Source organism: Neolamprologus brichardi, chromosome 5, assembly GCF_056152115.1.
Source record: "Neolamprologus brichardi isolate AB-2024 chromosome 5, ASM5615211v1, whole genome shotgun sequence".
Lineage (NCBI taxonomy): Eukaryota > Metazoa > Chordata > Actinopteri > Cichliformes > Cichlidae > Neolamprologus > Neolamprologus brichardi.
In genome coordinates, this window is record NC_142108.1 from 7,917,831 (window position 1) to 7,934,573 (window position 16,743).

Consider the following 16,743-nt stretch of genomic DNA (forward strand, 5'->3'; position numbering starts at 1 on the left):
CTATCACGTGATGCATACTGCTCCGACGTGCTAAGGTTATGAGGCGAGTTAAGTTTTGTGAGGTGCTTTTTTGATATAACGGATCGATTACATTTTTTATTTCTCTCCGATATCCGATCCAGTAATTTAGGTCAGTATCAGACCGATACTGATAAGTAATATCAGATCGGTCCATCTCTATAGTATACCTATTCTTTATGTTCAACTTTGTAACATTTTAATGATTTTAACCTTATTTTTTCCATCTGTGAATAGATTCATGTCTTTTACACACTTCAGAATATCCAGATATCAGGTTATAGAGCCTTTTCCACTCCATAAAGTCCACATTTTGGCTCCTTAGCTGAACGAATCGTCCACACAGGAAACAAAGTGCACATGGGCTGCGTTTAGGCTATTGGATTTTAGGGGACATCATTCATCAACCACAAAACAAATATTTAGATTAAAGAGATTACTTTTTCTGGTGAACTCCAGTGACATGTGCCAGTTAAACTACTGAATGAGGCATTCATTTGGTTTTGGGTTTAATTGTAGGACCCATCCCTACTCTTCATGCCGATTTAGTAGTTATCACTTTCATCTTGCTGCAAGAGATTTGCCTCCCAGTTTGTGAAAACATGCTCTTCCTCTGTTTACACTAGTTTCCTCCTACAGTCCAGGAATGTAGGTCAGGAGAACTAATGAATCTAAATTGCTTTTTGGATGTGAAAGTGAATATTTCTTTATTATTATTATTATTATTATTATTATGTTGTCATTCTTCAAAACTGAAATGCAGAATTTGAGCTTTGATTCAAGGAGTTTTTACTTTTCAATCTTTTTAGGAATTGCAGCCATTTTTATACAGTTTACACCATTTTCAGAGGCCCAAGATTAATTGGACGATTGACTGACGGGCAGTTTTACAGCCAGGTGATGCCTGTTCCCTTGTTATTTTGTGACAGATGAAGCAGATATAATATCAGAAGTGATTGAAATGTTGAACTTGTGCTTTTTAGCTTTTCACTATAATTGTAAATTTGAGGTCCAAAGATATGTTAGTGCAAGTGAAAGAGGGCATCATCAAGCTAAAAAACAAACTAACTAACAAACAAAACAAATAAACCTAACCCTCTCAGAGACAAAAACTGTCTGGTGCATTGTTAGAAGAAAAAAAAATTCACTCAGCAAGACCGACATGATTGAAAGACGACAGAAGACAACTGAAGTGCATGATGAGAGAATTATTTCTGCGAAAAAACAACTTCACAACATCTAAGCAAGTCATGAATATTCTTACTGAGGTAGCTGTATCACTGTGAAGTTCTACGATGTAAATAAAAACCACTGGATGCACTCAAGAACAAGAACGTGAGTTTGAAAACATCTAAAAGAGCCTGGATGGTTTACGAGAGTAATATTTTGACAAAGTAAACCATTATTATCTTGTACCTGAATGATGAGATGAGAAAAGTATGGAGAAGGAGAGAAAAGTTATGATCCAAAAAGTAACATATTGACTGTCAAACACGGTGGAGGCAGTGTTATAGCATGGGTGTTTATGGCTGCCAGTGGAACTGAGCTACTAGTGTATACCTGACTGCTGTTAGAAGTAGGTAGAAGAAAATAGAGTGAAGTGTACAGGGCTATACTCTCTGCTTAGGTTCACACAAATGATGCAAAACTGATCAGACAGCACTTTACAGGGTACATGGATAATGATCCAAAGCAAACTGCAAACACAACCAAACCTCAGTTTCTCATGGTAAAGAAATTGGATATTTTTCAGTGGAAGGTCAGAAACCTGTTCCACCTAATAGAGCATGCTTTCATTAATAAATACAAAACTGAAAGACCCGCAACTGAAGCAAGCTGCAGTAAAGGTCTGGCAAAGCCTCTCAAGGGAGGAAGCACAAACACACTAGTGATGTCTATGGGCTGTAGACTTTAGGCTTATGTTGACTGCAGAGGATATATTGATATATTGTTAGATTGTTCATTTGAGCCTCTAAAAATAGGAGCGTATGTATTAATTGAAATTTTTAAATGGTTAATGTAAACTGGCTTCTGTAAAACTGAAAGCTGAAAGCTGAAAGTCTGCACTTCAGTAGCATCTTGATTGCTTGCTTTAAACTCCACTGTTATGGTGTTGAGAGGCAAAATTACAAAAATTACAAAATTGCATAATTTGTTGGACAAAGCATCTTTACCCAACAGATTTTGGGCTTGTATATCTTTTTTTTTTTCTTTACTCTACATAGACAGCAGTGTGTTCCACTGCTCTTATATGACTTCTGCATTATGCTTAAAATTGGCCTGAGATGCACTGTTGTTAGCTGGTAATTACACAAAATTACCAGCTAATAATATAAACTGCAGGCTGTGCTGCTTCACAGGTAACTGCTTTTGTTACCTTTTGAGAATCAGTCCTTTGTCTGCTTGACTGGGCTGATCATACACTTGGCTTTAAAATCATTCTGAAAGAAAAATCTGGTGTTTGTTGCTAGAGGCTCTGTGTTGTCCTGACAATGTTTACAATGGCTCATTTTGTGAAACCGGTAGTAGACAGTTGTCCCTGGCCTGAAAGTAAGGTAAGAAAGAAAAAAGTTGCAGACCCTTTTGCTATTTTATCTTCCCTCCACAGCATGTGAAGAGAGCAGACTGTAATGCCAGTGCGCAAGAAAATATTTATGATTTTATTCTATCCATCCATTCATCATGCAGATGCTCAAAGAAGTTGAAACTAAGGAACGGCAGCTTGAAACACACATGTCACTTAGAATTCTTCTGTGTCACACCACAGCCCGAGCCAGTGCAGGCAAATATTGGTTTTGTGTCAAAAAGCTACTTGAAAGTTGGATGTGTTAATCTTCCTGCTAATGGCCTAGCAAAGGCCTCCTTATTATTCTAGTCCCAGCCTCCCTCTACTGAGGGTGTCTTCACAAGGTTAATTAGTGGAGGGTCCCCCGAGGTTCCCCACGCGATGTGGGCTTAGGATAGTGGAGGTGCCTCTACACAAACAAGGTTAATGGAGCCTCAGATAACTCCCTCCTACTTTTTCCCTCATCCACATGCATCCACATGGAGAGTGTTACTGTGCTTTATTTATTCATCTGCCTTTGAGGTGGAAGGGCTGTTTGCCTGGGAAGTCTGAAGTATAAGGTATTAGCCATTGAAATGACATTTGCATCTGCTTGTGGTCATTGCTTATTTAAGTAATGTTTCAGCTGGCAATGCGAAATGGCAGTATGGTAAACAGCCAACTGCTGTTTCCAGCAATAAGAAGTTAAATCATCATGTGTCAGCATGCAGAAAGAGCAGCAACGGGAGAACATTTTCAGGGCAGAAAAATGCATTTGGATATCATTTTTACCCGGAAAACCATTTCGGGAACCATCATCCATCAATGATCTCGCAGCGTAGCAGCTTTTCCGATGTAGGCAATAATGTTCTATTGAGCTAATCCCAAGCCCACGGGTGTATATGTCATCATTTCCCGAGAGACAGAGGCGGTAACACAAGGCTTAAATCAAAGAAATAACCCAAGAGTGGAGGAGGCCCTTCGAAGGTCACTATGTCACAAAAAAAAGCTTTGCATCCAGAGTAAATGTGAGCCCACTCCGAATAGCACCCCTGAATAAAGTGCGTCTTGAAGTCATTCCCTGAGGTGTACGGCTGAGCACACAGCACTCTTCCCACCTTCCATGTCCCAACTTCGTCCTACCACATCTGTGACCTTCATCAGGAAGAACATGACTCATCACACCAATTCCTTCATCAACACCATTCTGACTGCTTTCATGTCTTTATCGATATTTCCTACCGGCACGCATATCTGAACGTCTCTCCTGGGATAGCAGGCATGCAACTGCAGATGGTAATCGCGGCGACTCGCACTTGGATGATAGCTCATGTGCTATTAACGTGTTTACTTTACATACCACATGCTAAGAGAGCAGGCCAACGTAGATTTGTGTGTGTCCGCCTGCACATCTTGTTGTCCAAGTTGAGATAGCACCTCCGAGGGAAAACGACGGCAAGCGCCCCGCTGCTTCTTTGAGGTCACAGGCGAGGAGAGTGTTGATATGCTGGAGGTCTGTAAGGGGAGTGAAAGGCAGCAGAGGAGCAGGTAAAAGTTTTAAAGCATGACCCAGTCCTCCTTTGGTGACGAAGGTGGCACAGCATGTGGTGAGGCTTGTGAAGGGATCTGGCTCCTCTTACACTCATATGCACATCTAAGCATTCTCTCTGCCTCTGCTGGCCTTGCCACCACTGAGCTTTGAGTGTTGGTGTTTGTGTGGGGAGGATGTGCAGTTTTTTGTTTTTTTCTGTGTGTCCATGCATGTTTGTGTGCTTGGTTTTGTTTGGACTATGAATTCCATGCTCCCCAGTGCACTGAGCCATGCTGTGTGTGATACTGAAGCCTGAAATAAAACAGGGCCATCTATTGAAGCCAGCTTTTTTAGATGTCACCCCTCCTCGTGCTGTTGAAGTTGAGAGTTTGTCAACATTTGCTTTCCTTTGTGGGAATCCAAGTAAGCCTCTCTAACCCCCCGCTCCTTCTGCACTGCAGCAGAACCCCTTAATGCAAAGGATCTACTTAGTAGCTTGCTACATGCATTTACTCCCAAGCATTTATGATTAGCAGATCAATCACCTCCACGAATGCTCGGACTTTCTGCGATATCGCAATATTATCTCGCTCCAGCTTTGATCAAAGCTAGTTATTTCCACCCAGGAAGCAAATGCAAAACCTGCAGGAGCATCACGCGCTCACAGGCCCAACACTTCACAAGCTTTGTTTGATGCATCTGTCTCGAAGCATGGGACTGACTATGTTATTCCACAACACATTAATGGAGGGCCTCCAGCTGAGTATGGCTGACAGACATCTGGGGGAGAGAGGCAGCTAAGATGTGGCAGCTCCTGTTGCTGTATTGATTCCCTCTCCAGCTCTGACATTCAGAGCAGACACAAGCCAAGCTTTGGCAGTCTTATGTTCTTGGGCTGTTATGGATTTTACGGTAGAAAAGTGAAAGTTATGGAGGGTAATGCTGAGGTATGTCAGTCGACCCTTGGGAAAAGTCTACCCCGCTTTTCTTCCGGAGTAAAATATGTTTGCTGTGTCATAATTTTTCCAAACTCTCTGGGAGAAATGAGGATAAAAGGAAGGTCTTGGACTCATGCATATGCATTGTCGTGACATTGTGAACTCTAAGGGTTAGCACAGAAAATGATGAGTAACTATGTTTGCCGTCTGTCATATCAAAAGATGTGCTGAGCACAGGGTGGCAATGACCCGATCCCACTCTTTCACTTTCTCTCTTGTCCGATCTCTGTCACTCTCAGCTCTCCGTAGCATCTTCCTTGCCTATTTTAATTTCCCTGTCAGGCAGTCTGCTTTCTGTCTGTTTGGCTAAGCTGCAAGAGTCCTTGCTTGTTGACTCAGCAGTTAAGTGCATTAATTCTCCATCTCTCTCACTACTTTGGCATTCTGTCAGGTAGAAAACAAAACTCTCCTCTGGCTAGTCAATGCCACATGATTCTGTACATAAACATAGTATAAAACAGCCTTTAAAACACAAATTTTTACTGAGATCGCCGCTCTGTTACAAGCCTACTTTTGGAACTTGTATGCAAAGTTAGTCCCTTACTCTTAAATGCTCCGCCTGGACTTTTGGCCTCACTGCATATATATATATATATATACATTTATTCAGAGAGGTCACACTTAGTAAGTTGGTGCTTGTCCATTTCTGCTTTGCGTGAATGGAGACTGAATAAAATGAACACACTGATCTGCATTCAGTCCAAAAAATAAAGGGTCATTGAAGTGTCCAGGTTCTATGTCAGCGTGACACTGACAGACAGCCAAGCAAACCTTCTGGATGCTTTTAGTTTCATCTTTCTCTTCTGTGTGATCTGCTATGCTGTCCAACCAGTCACGTTAATGAGAGGGGCAAAGTGTTGCTGAAACGGCCTCATTGACGTTTGAAGAGGGTCCTATAGTCAGGATCACTGTGGAGAATTCTCTTTTGAGCTCACATGCGGGAAGTGTGGTTAACAGACAGCTCAGAGATAAGCAGAGACACACAGAGAGGAAGGGGCAGAGAAAGCCGAAACAAAGAGACACTGGAAGAACAACAAAGGGCAAGAAACGACTCAAAGTAGCACGGTCAGTGCAAACAGAGAAAAAGAGAGAGGCACCTGAGACATGAATTAAAAAGAAAAAGATGGCAGAGGAGCAGAGACTGACAGTGTGGTCCAGACTCTGGGCATGCTCAGTGTGTCAGCTCCTCGCCTGATCACTGCAGGTTGTTAGCCAACCACCCCTCTGCTATTTTGGTGACAGAAGCATCAGGGCTAACCGCACAACCTGTTGGGAACTGTGAGTTTTCATCCCTGGTATTTTCATGGCTGTCAAGTTATTGAGTGGAAACTGACAATGGATAATTGAGTGAAACCACAAATTAGTTGCCCTGCCTGCACACTTACTCATGTTGCTCCGGGGAGAAGAAAAAGGGAGGGGGGAAAAAAGAACAATAAGACAAGATCACATATGTTATAAGATAAGATAAGATAAGACTTTATTGATCCCACAACGGGGAAATTTTTGCGTCACCTCAGCTCAGGTACAGATATCAGAAGGAAATGCAAAAATACAAATAAGTACAATCAGTGAAAAAAAGTAAGATAATACACTATATACAATGGTAGCATACACAGTATGTGATAATGGATATGGTTGGAAATATAGAAGACATAAACTATATAGCTTAATATAGCTATTGTACCACTACTATTCCTATTTATAGACATGTACACACACACATGTACACACTAAATATACATGCACATGTCCATGCACATGGAAGGTCCATTATGCATGAAGTGGTGACCGTGGATGTTCACAGTGTCCAGTGACTTATGACATCGTGATTGAGGAGTTATAGAGTCTAACTGCTGTTGGGATGAATGATCTGCGCAAGCGCTCCTTCCTGCAGCGAGGGTGTTTCAGTCTCTGACTAAAGGAGCTGCTCAGCCTGCTCACATACTCATGCAGTGGGTGATGTGGGTTGTTCATGATGGATGTCAGCTTTACTAACATCCTCCTCTCGCCAACCACCTCCAGACTCCAGGGGACATCCCAGCACAGAGCTAGACCTCCGCACCAGTTTGTCAATCCTGCTCCTGTCCCTGTCCGTGCATCCACTCCCCCAGCAGGCCACTGCATAGGAAAGGGCAGATGCTACCACACTGTCGTAGAATGTCCTTAACAGAGTCCTGCAGTATTCCTGATCATTCCCGTCTGATACGCATCCAATGATGGCTGTATCGTCTGAGAACTTCTGTATATGGCAATCGTCCGAATTATAACAGAAGTCTGAAGTGTAAAGGCTAAACAGGAAAGGTGAGAGAACCGTGCCCTGTGGCTGCAGATTACCACCTCGGACACACAGTCATGGAGCCTCACATACTGTGGTCTGTTGATAGGTCCATGCGGTCAGCTGTTTGCCTACTCCGGCTCCCTCCAGCTTCCCTCTCAGTAGTGCAGGTTGGATGGTGTTGAAAGCACTGGAGAAGTCAAAAAACATGATCCTCACAGTGCTCCCCGCCTGCTCTAGGTGAGATAGGGATCAGTGTAAGTGGAAGGGAAAAGATGAGGTACACGGTGGGCAGGTTGCTAATCTTTCACAGAGCTAACAGTGTTAATTTAGAGTGACTAGTTATCCTAAAGCCACTAATTGCATGTCTTTGGACTGTGGGAGAAAGCTAGATTACTCAGAGAGAACCCACACAGACAGGGGGGAGAACATGCAAGCTCCACACCGAAGGGTCCCAGACCTTCTTGCTGTGAGGTAACAGTGCAACACACATCCTACCTCACGATTCACCTGAATCCTAGTGAAACATTTTAAGAATTTTACGTGTGATTAAAATGTTTTTTTTTAATTAACTTTTGTTTTAGTCAAAGAAAGGAGGCACAAACAGCAAATACCCTGCTCTTCTGGTGCATTTAAAAAGTATCACTGACTTGAAAATCAGCACGTACTTCTAGTTGTGTATTCATATATGTAGATATTGTTGTACTTTGTGAACTGCCCATTGAAGACACATTCAATTTGTGTTAGAAAGTTTAGGTAGTTTTGAAAAGAATACAAAGCAACAATAGCTGCTTTGTATTCTGGGATTAAAATGACATGATTGCTCCGAGTGCAGACAAAAACACAGTTTTTGTTCTGAGCGACAGGACAACATCTCAAATTTTTTTTAAAAAAAAGCTGAATTGTATTAGTTAGGGCCATTGATTTTCTGACATTCCTGTTTGAATATCAGTTCCTTGGAGAGAAGAAAATGTCCCTGGTGAGAGAGAGAGAGAATAAAAGAAACAAAATGCTTTAAAATGCTCACGCGAATCATCTTTTAGTCATTCTGCTGGGCTCCCACTCTCAGTGATTTTGTTTTTTTTAATACTTAAGTTACACACGCCACTCTTCACTGACACAAAGACACTGGGTGGACTTTTTATACATTCGGTAGGATTTGTTGACACACCCAGATATTATGCTGGTGCAGCAATTTTCACTTCATTTGTGCAGTTACTGTGCTAAGGTTTTTTTTTTTTAAAGCCGGCAACCACAGAATATTTTCAATGTGTGAAACATGGATCACTGACTTCCAAAAAGCTCTCACCCACAAGCTGGGGGAGGTTAAGAGCAAAAAAAAAAAAAAATCAAATAAACATGAGGCAAATTCTCTCCCCGTTGACATCAAAGTGGCTCACATTTGCAAATTTTTCTTCTTTCAAAGTTTTTCAGGGGTTTATCATTTCAACTTACTTATTGACCATAAAAGGTCTCCAGAAAAAAAGAAAAAAAAAAAGATCCTTTGGTTGTAGCTGTTCATCATCATCTCCTCCCCTCTGTCATGTCCTCTCTAGCCTGCTGACACTGATGGTTTCTAAGTGAGTATCTCATCCAACTCTCCCTCTCTCTCTCTCCTCCTGTCATAATCACTGCTCTTTATGATCGGTTTGCCCTCTCTGCCCTTTCAAGATGCGGCGTGTAATGAGGGCTCTGGAGAACTATGTGAGTGGGCTATTTAGCTATTCAGACAAGATCAGCTCACACATCCCACGCTCTCTCTCGCTCGACTCCCTACCAATACCTTTCAGCTGAGTGCAGTGATTGTTTGTCCTGCTCGCAAGGTCACACTGTGGATGGAGCCGGAGCAGCTCCCGCATTCAACATCCATGACGGGCCTTTTAGTGTCTGCTCACCACATGGAAATTGAATGATTAAAATGGGCGATTTAAATATTCAATTCGATACTACTGTCAAATTATTTTGTAGAGCTTAATAGCTGCAAAGGCAACATAAAGGGTCAGTTTTCTCAAATTAAAATAATAATTATAACATAAAATACATATTTCCTCCCACCAAAATCTGTGCACGCCGTATGAATCCATCATATTTTACACCAGCAGCAGCTTTTTTTTTTTTTTTTTTTTTGCAATACTGCCAGAACTCATTAACCTTGATTTTCAAGTACTGCTTGTACATGCTGTTTGCAGACACTTTAATAAGCAGCAAATAATATTATTTCTATTAAGGCCCAAAAAAAACGTGAAACTTACTCTGCAACCTTCCCCACCCACTAGATAAACAAATTATGTCCATGAGTGCTTATCGATGAACATGTACAAATTCTTCCTGCAATTCATGTCCAGTCTGCTTGTGTGGGTTTTCCTCCCACAGTGCAAAGCCAAGCATGTTACATTAATTGTGGAGTTGATCCCCAGTTAAGAAAACAAATGGATGCATTTCCAGCAATGAGACTGAAACTAATACACACACACATCCTCCCCATCCATCCAAGCAATCAACCCCAAACGAAAAACAAAGACTGTACGCACTACCTTATGTGAGTCAGCACATTATAAATCCAAGTTATACATATGCAGTAAAAATGTTTAGTTTGTTTGTGCCCTTTTCTTATGTCCTTTGATTCTTAATATTAGTGGAAAATTAACTCGTATCGCTGTTTTTAATAATATGGTTTATTATGATTTTCAGTTGTGATTGTTCATCACACATTAGTAACATAACTATTTTAAATCATATCTAATTTACCACATAAAAGTGTTAAATTAGAACAGATCGAAAGCGCATCAAATCTGACTTTTTTGACCCTATGCGACCCATATCCGATCATGCTATGACAGTGTGAACAGCACAAATCCGATATTTTCAAATCCGATCTGGGTCACTTTCCTATGTGGTACTGAATCCGATACATATCTGATGTTTTAGAAAGCCACTGCTGTTTGAATGGTCATGTCGCATTAAATCCGTCTTTTACGTCACTGATACAAGACAGACGCTAATTATCAGTGCCGGAGAAGACATGGTGAACGCTTCCTGGCCATCCAGTGTAGATGTTGAAACTGTTGGGAAAACAACGTTGGAGAAACGTGAACATTTTATTTGTACTGTATAATCTGCAGATTCTGACAGAAATCTGCAACTATCCTTTGAAGCACCGCTCCTCTCTAAAACAGCTTTAAGGATAATTATAAGGCCATATGTAAATAACAAAATAACTTTATAACTTAAAGCAAAATTGGGAAACGTAAAGTCCGAAACAAGTCTTTAAGGGTCTAAACAGAGCGAGTTGTGTGTGACGTCTTCTTTTGCGCATGCGGGCCGCTTTGAGGGTTCACACTAGAGGCTTTGCTGTCACATTTTATTTGTAGTGTGAACAAGCAGACAAAAAAAATCGGATTTGATCAAAAAATCGGAACTGAGCATTAAGACCTGCAGTGTGAATGTAGCCTAAGATTCAAAGCTCATTACATTAGAAAAAAAGGAAAAATGAAAAGAAAAAAACCTGCATGTGTAACATAAGTTTAATAATAGAATAAACTCCTCTTCAGTTGGTTAAAAACCACAAATTCCCAGAGATATTGTGAGGACAGAAACTCAGGGTCCTGTGTGGCAGTTGTAACACTGCACATGCTAACATGTATTACTTATGTAACGTGTAAGGGAGAAAATGAACATTAAAACTTAACAACAACAAGTTTTACAATCTTTGGTTTTACCCCACATATTGCTCAGTTACGGTATTTGGTCTAATGCTTAGATGACCTCATTAAGACCTCAGTAAGATCTAGATTGCTCAAAACAGCGATGCCCATCTTGCACAGTGTCCACTGAGGGACACATACCAGGCTGGACATTTCTTCCTGTTAGAAGGGAGTTTTTCCTTCCCACTGTCACCAAGTGCTTGCTCATAGAGGGTCATCTGATTGTTGGGTAATAGAGAATAGAGAAGTCACAAGTTAGGACTAGTAATACTCCTAACTTTACAATATAAAGCACCGTGAAGGATTTGATTTTAGACAAAGGGAAATTGCTAGATCGTTAGATTTTTAATCTGCTCTGTTCTCACCTCTGTCCCTGTAGTTTAGACTAAGCGCCAACAATGTCCATGCCTGCTAAACGTGCACACCTGACTCCACCATGTGCATGCGTCTTTTAGAAGCACCGCCCACCTCTGATTCTTGACCTATGATCGCTCACACGCTTTCAGCGTCATCTCCCGTTGGACTTGCGTGTCAACATGGCGGCTTCCATGGCATCCCAGGCTGTAGCGAAAGGACTGAGGATAGCTACTTCAAAGCACATACTTCTTGATAAAGCGAAGGTAGCGTTACAGCTTCTCTTGCTGATGTTACGGTCTGCTGCTCGGGCTGGGTGACTTCGTCGCTGTCAGCGTCTCACGGCTAGGGTTAGCGTTAGCAAGTTAGCATGTGTGAGCGGACAGAGGTTTGACAGATCAAAGTTGAACAGTGTGACAGTTCACAGGTGACGTAACAATGCCGTCTTCAAGTCCTGCAGTAGCTCTAATCGTGGAGGCTGTTAAATATACGCGCTGCTCTACAAATGATAGTTATTCGGAAAGAGCTTGTTTGAGTACAGCTTTTCTAATGCGCTCCTGCATGTGAATGTTACTCGTGTACACCGTCTGTCACTATAACTGTGAGTCTGTAAGTTTGTGCGTTTAAGGTATTTTTAATTTTCTTTATTGCGTATAATTGAACTGCAAGGGTCTTCTCGTCAGTAAGTTATTTTGCATGCTTAGGTTCAGCACTTCTACAGTGGGCTGTGTGACCTCTGATGAGTAAAAGTCATAGTGAACAAAACCTCCAGCCTGGCCCCATTTCAGATAAGACCCGAGTTTAACCTTTGCACTTTGAGCTTCCAGCATGTGTGTGTGAGCTGGCAACAGCAGCCAGCAGAATTCGCCTGATTAGAGTTGTCTAAGTACACAGTGGCAAATGCTTACAGTTGCACAGTTACTCATTTAGCAAACAAAGCATTTGGTCTGGTAATTGCAAAGAGTCTTAAACATGCTGCCAGAGCTGCAAGACATAAATCCCCACACCCCCTGCACTGTATTGACTAACAAACAAACCCAGTCACACAGAGTTGTGCTTTCATAATAAATTTCAAAGCTCCAGGACGAACAGATGAATAAATTAGCATGATATGCTGTACTGTCAGTTTGATGCAGTTTTGAAGCAGTCGGTATCTGAGAACTGGTCTTTCAGGTTGAGGTGCCTGCATAGGTATTTGGAACATTAGTACAAATCACCATAGTGGATGGACAAAGCAGGGACATCTCATGCTGTGTTTACCTTTCATATTTACTCCCAGATGGATTCAAATGGATGGAAACTTATCATCAAACAGATTTCATGTGCAGTGTGGTAGAGTATTTTTGGAAAGGTGATTGACTGAAAAATAATTGTGCTTTATGCTGATAGAAAAGAAAATATGTAAATTGAACTTCTTCTCTTATCCAAATTTGTCCAGATTAGCTTGGTAATCTCCTAATACTAAAGCTATTAGACATAATTACATGCTGCATCTCAGTATCAGAATTCATTATTATTGCTTTTCCGCATTAATATTATGACTTATTACAAAGTATTGTCAGAAACGCATGGAGGTTTTCTTTTTATGTTTTTGTTATGTCTTGTGTTAAACTAGTTGCTTGCTTCTCTGCAACCATTACAAAACTATAGAGAGGCCAAGTAATGGCCCACACTTTACTCCAATTATAAACCTGCATATATCTGTGCGTCAGGCCTCCCCCCTCCCCCCCGCCCCTTTTCTTCATGTGGCTATTGCACATAGCTGCATTATTTTCTGAGTCCTTCCAAAATGTGGGCAACCTGCAGCTTACCTTGCCGGAACATCTTGGATTGGATGCTGCTTTGATAATGTGCTGTTCACACTGTACCTTCTATTTAGCCATGTGTCTGTGTCTGTGTTGTTTTTTTTTCATGATTGAAAACCTTTGGTTAATATTATTACCTAAATAAAAAAAAATGTCCCAACCAAGGCAACCAATTGCATGAAACATTTCCATTATTTCTTTTCTCATTTTCCACCAACACATTCCTTAGAGCAGGGAATGGGAGCCCCTGTAAAGGCTGCAATTATTATAATTTTTTTTCCTCCAGCATTAGTTCATTATTTTTTTTATTTGCTCTACAGGATTACTAAATCTTCTATTATTATATATCAAATATAAGTGTTTTATTTATTTAAAAAAATATATTTTTCATCCATCTAAGAAAGCAACTGTCAGTTTGCTAGTGGACGACAACTTCGCTCTTATTTTGAAAGGTCATTTGGCGTTTAAAATCTGGCCTTTCCAACTCCTGTTTTTCCAACTGGCTATCTTGCTAGCCGGGGGTGGAAAAAGAAGTGTATTTCTTTTTTAGCACTTACAGCACCAACTATATGAAATATCTCTGAAATTGAGGAACCTGCATCAATAATCAGCCTATCTGCATAAGGTAAAATTTAGATATGTCAGTGGAGGCCTGAGACCTGGCCTGAACTGTTCCTTTAAAAAGTAAACTCTAACAAAAGTTTTTATCTCATGTTTACTGGCTCTTTACCTGCTCGTCTTCTGCTTCTTTCACTTCTTTCGCTTCTGTCTCTCTCTTTCTCTCGTTCGGGCCAGGTGATAAGAGTAATGATCGGGGATTTTCTCTGGTGTGTAGCACAGTATCAGGTCCTGAACAGATTAACAGTCAGGTATCGCTACAATAGAATCAAATCAGCTTTGACAGTATGTCAGCTAAGCTGTGGAATTCAATTTGCAATGATTTGTCACCAACAATGCACAGGACATTGCAATATTCAGATGGTTAGGCTCCAAGATACTCCTTAAAGGAGGAGTGAGATGTTGTTGTTATTTTTTCTCTCTCACACACTCTCTTTCTCTCTCATAAATCAAATCTCCTGAATTCTTGTCTGCACACCGAGATAATCCTCGGGTTGTTTTTCACTGTCGCTGCACAGGGATGAATTTGTAAACCTTTGCTAAATTTTATTTTTTGTGTGGCGAGCGTGCTTGGTAATACCCCAACTGTGTTGAAGCCCAGCGTGGTTTGAAGGGGTACACTGGGAAGAAAGGTGTCTCAATGAGACTCAGTCCTGAATATTTTACAGAACAGGGTGGAGAGCCCTCTGCTTGCAACGGCTTCTTTTGCTGGAACTTCAAACGACGGGAGGCTCCCCCATCTGTCTCAGCAAGAACACATTTACATTTCCTCCCCGCAAGGGATACTGGAGGACGAAGTTGGCTCTAACTGGATTTGAATATCGTTCGCCAAGGTTAATAGCCATTTCTGTAGCTGGTGAGGTGCTTAGGCTTTTTCAATAATTTAGAGCGGCTGCAGTCATTAGGAAATGTTGCCAGCCTCTGCAATGAGTAAATGCACTCCTATCAGCTTAACTTATGCTGTTGTTCCAGTGTCGATAATGAGGGAGAAGTGGGAGTAATGCTGAAAATTACTTGAGAAAACAATGTCAGTGATGGCTGACAGGCGTAATTCATTAAAAGTGCAGTATATTGAAGATCATGTTCAGCTTCTCTATCATCTGTGAAATGAGACCTTCAAAGATTGAGTTTTCCTGGAACTACCCTTTGTGCAAGTCATAGGAATGCGATTCATTGAAAATTCTGACGGGGTCTGGCTGGCTGATCTCTCTGTGCCATAAAGGCAGTGATTCCACTAGCACTGCGTGAGTGAAGAGAGTGTGTTACAGAGCACAATGGCTGCTGCCACTTGTAATAAGTACGCTGTAGTACTCTTTGCACAGTTTTGCCTAGATATCGACCATCTCGCCTGCTTAACCTTGGCATGCATGCCATGATCATTTTTAAAGTGGTGACGGCATATTAATCTGAACTTATTGATGAACGAGATAATTACGCCATCAGCTAAAAGCAGTGCGTGGCTATTAAAGCACAAGGGGAAGGCTTTTGCAATTCATGAGCTGTGACTGAAGGTTTGTGCCTGTGGCAAAGTTCACAGACATATGGGACTGAACTTTGCCACAGTTGCGCATCCTTGTATTAACTTCTCCTTATTTACTGCATTATCTTCCCTTTAGACCTGACACCTTTGAATTTGACTCCCTCCTCATATTAACTATGCTAATTACTGAAATCCCTATCTGTAGAGACACAACAGTCAGGTTTTCCTTTCTTAAGCCTGTCTGCAGGAGATTAGACCTGCCCTGCCTAAAGACCTGCCAATGATGCAAATCTCACTGATCTAAATCCTGGAGCCATGCTCTACTGCTTCCGTCTCTATCTCTGCTCCGCTGTTCTATCCCCGGCTCTGTAACAGGCAGATGTCATTTCTCTCTCCTTACTGAAATGGTCTGAGCGTGACCTTAGCTTTTTAAAAGGCAAGGGCAAAAAAAAAGCTACAAGTGGTTGCTAGCAGTAATAAGAGCAACAGCGCATCTTTTGTGCAATAACCAGACCCAAATTTAATTTACCACTTTTTTTATTTATTTGTTTTGTCCATGTGATCAGAAAGGTAAAGTCCTATAGTATAAAGTGCCTTTCTCTGGTAGCTACAACAGAATGAATAGGCCAAACATTTGAAACGCTTTAACATGCATAACTTTTTAAAGGGAGTTATGTAACCTGCAATCATTTATTTATTAATTTTTTTTTTTGATAAACTAAATAACCTATTCATGCTTTTCATCCAAATCTATAGAGGCACTGCCACAGTTGAGGGGTAGAGAGAGGCACTTGTGCCACGAACACTCAAGCACTATATTAATTAGAGCAGATAAGGCTCTTTGAATTAGTCCACTAAAGCTTCATGAGGCATACTCGTGCTGCTTTAAATGGAAAGCATGGCTGTGATTCATACTGGCATGTTTGTGAACACAGCTTCTTCGCGTCGTCCATCTCTCTTATTTTATGTCACCTCTAGCACAGCGTACTACGCAGCGCTTGTCTTATCGCAAGACAGTTTGTATTTATGAGATGCAACGAAGTAGCCAAGTGCCACCTCATTAACAGAGTAACACTGTGCAATCAGTATAGCAGTGACTCTGATAGTCACACAGAGGACTGCTCAATGTGATTCAGCATGTGCTCGTGCGAGTGGACACTATAAATTTCCCCTTTTAATTTTGCCTCGGATGGTTAGCTGAATGGATGGGGGAAAGAGATGAGTTCATAACCTGAATGGGAACAAATCAATTACATAGAATTGATGAACTGGCAATCTGTTAATTTCTTAAACATTTGATAATGCCCCTTAAGGAGCATTCTGGTTAATTAAGTCTGCAGTCATTTGTCTTAACTAATTAGGCAGTGTCATTTCAAAGGGTTAGGGACTGGCCATGACAGATAATGAGGATTTTA

The 16,743-nt window shown here is 41.2% G+C and overlaps 1 protein-coding gene across 1 annotated transcript in view; it reads left to right on the top strand.

Moving 5' to 3' along the window:
• Positions 1–11,550: 11,550 nt before the first annotated feature.
• suclg2 (succinate-CoA ligase GDP-forming subunit beta) overlaps positions 11,551–16,743 on the top strand; it is a 101,284-nt gene continuing 96,091 nt past the window's right edge. The window contains exon 1 of the mRNA XM_006784614.3: positions 11,551–11,691. Within this exon, the coding sequence (XP_006784677.1) occupies positions 11,608–11,691 (84 nt within the window). The 5' untranslated portion in view covers positions 11,551–11,607. The remainder of the gene's footprint in view (positions 11,692–16,743) is intronic.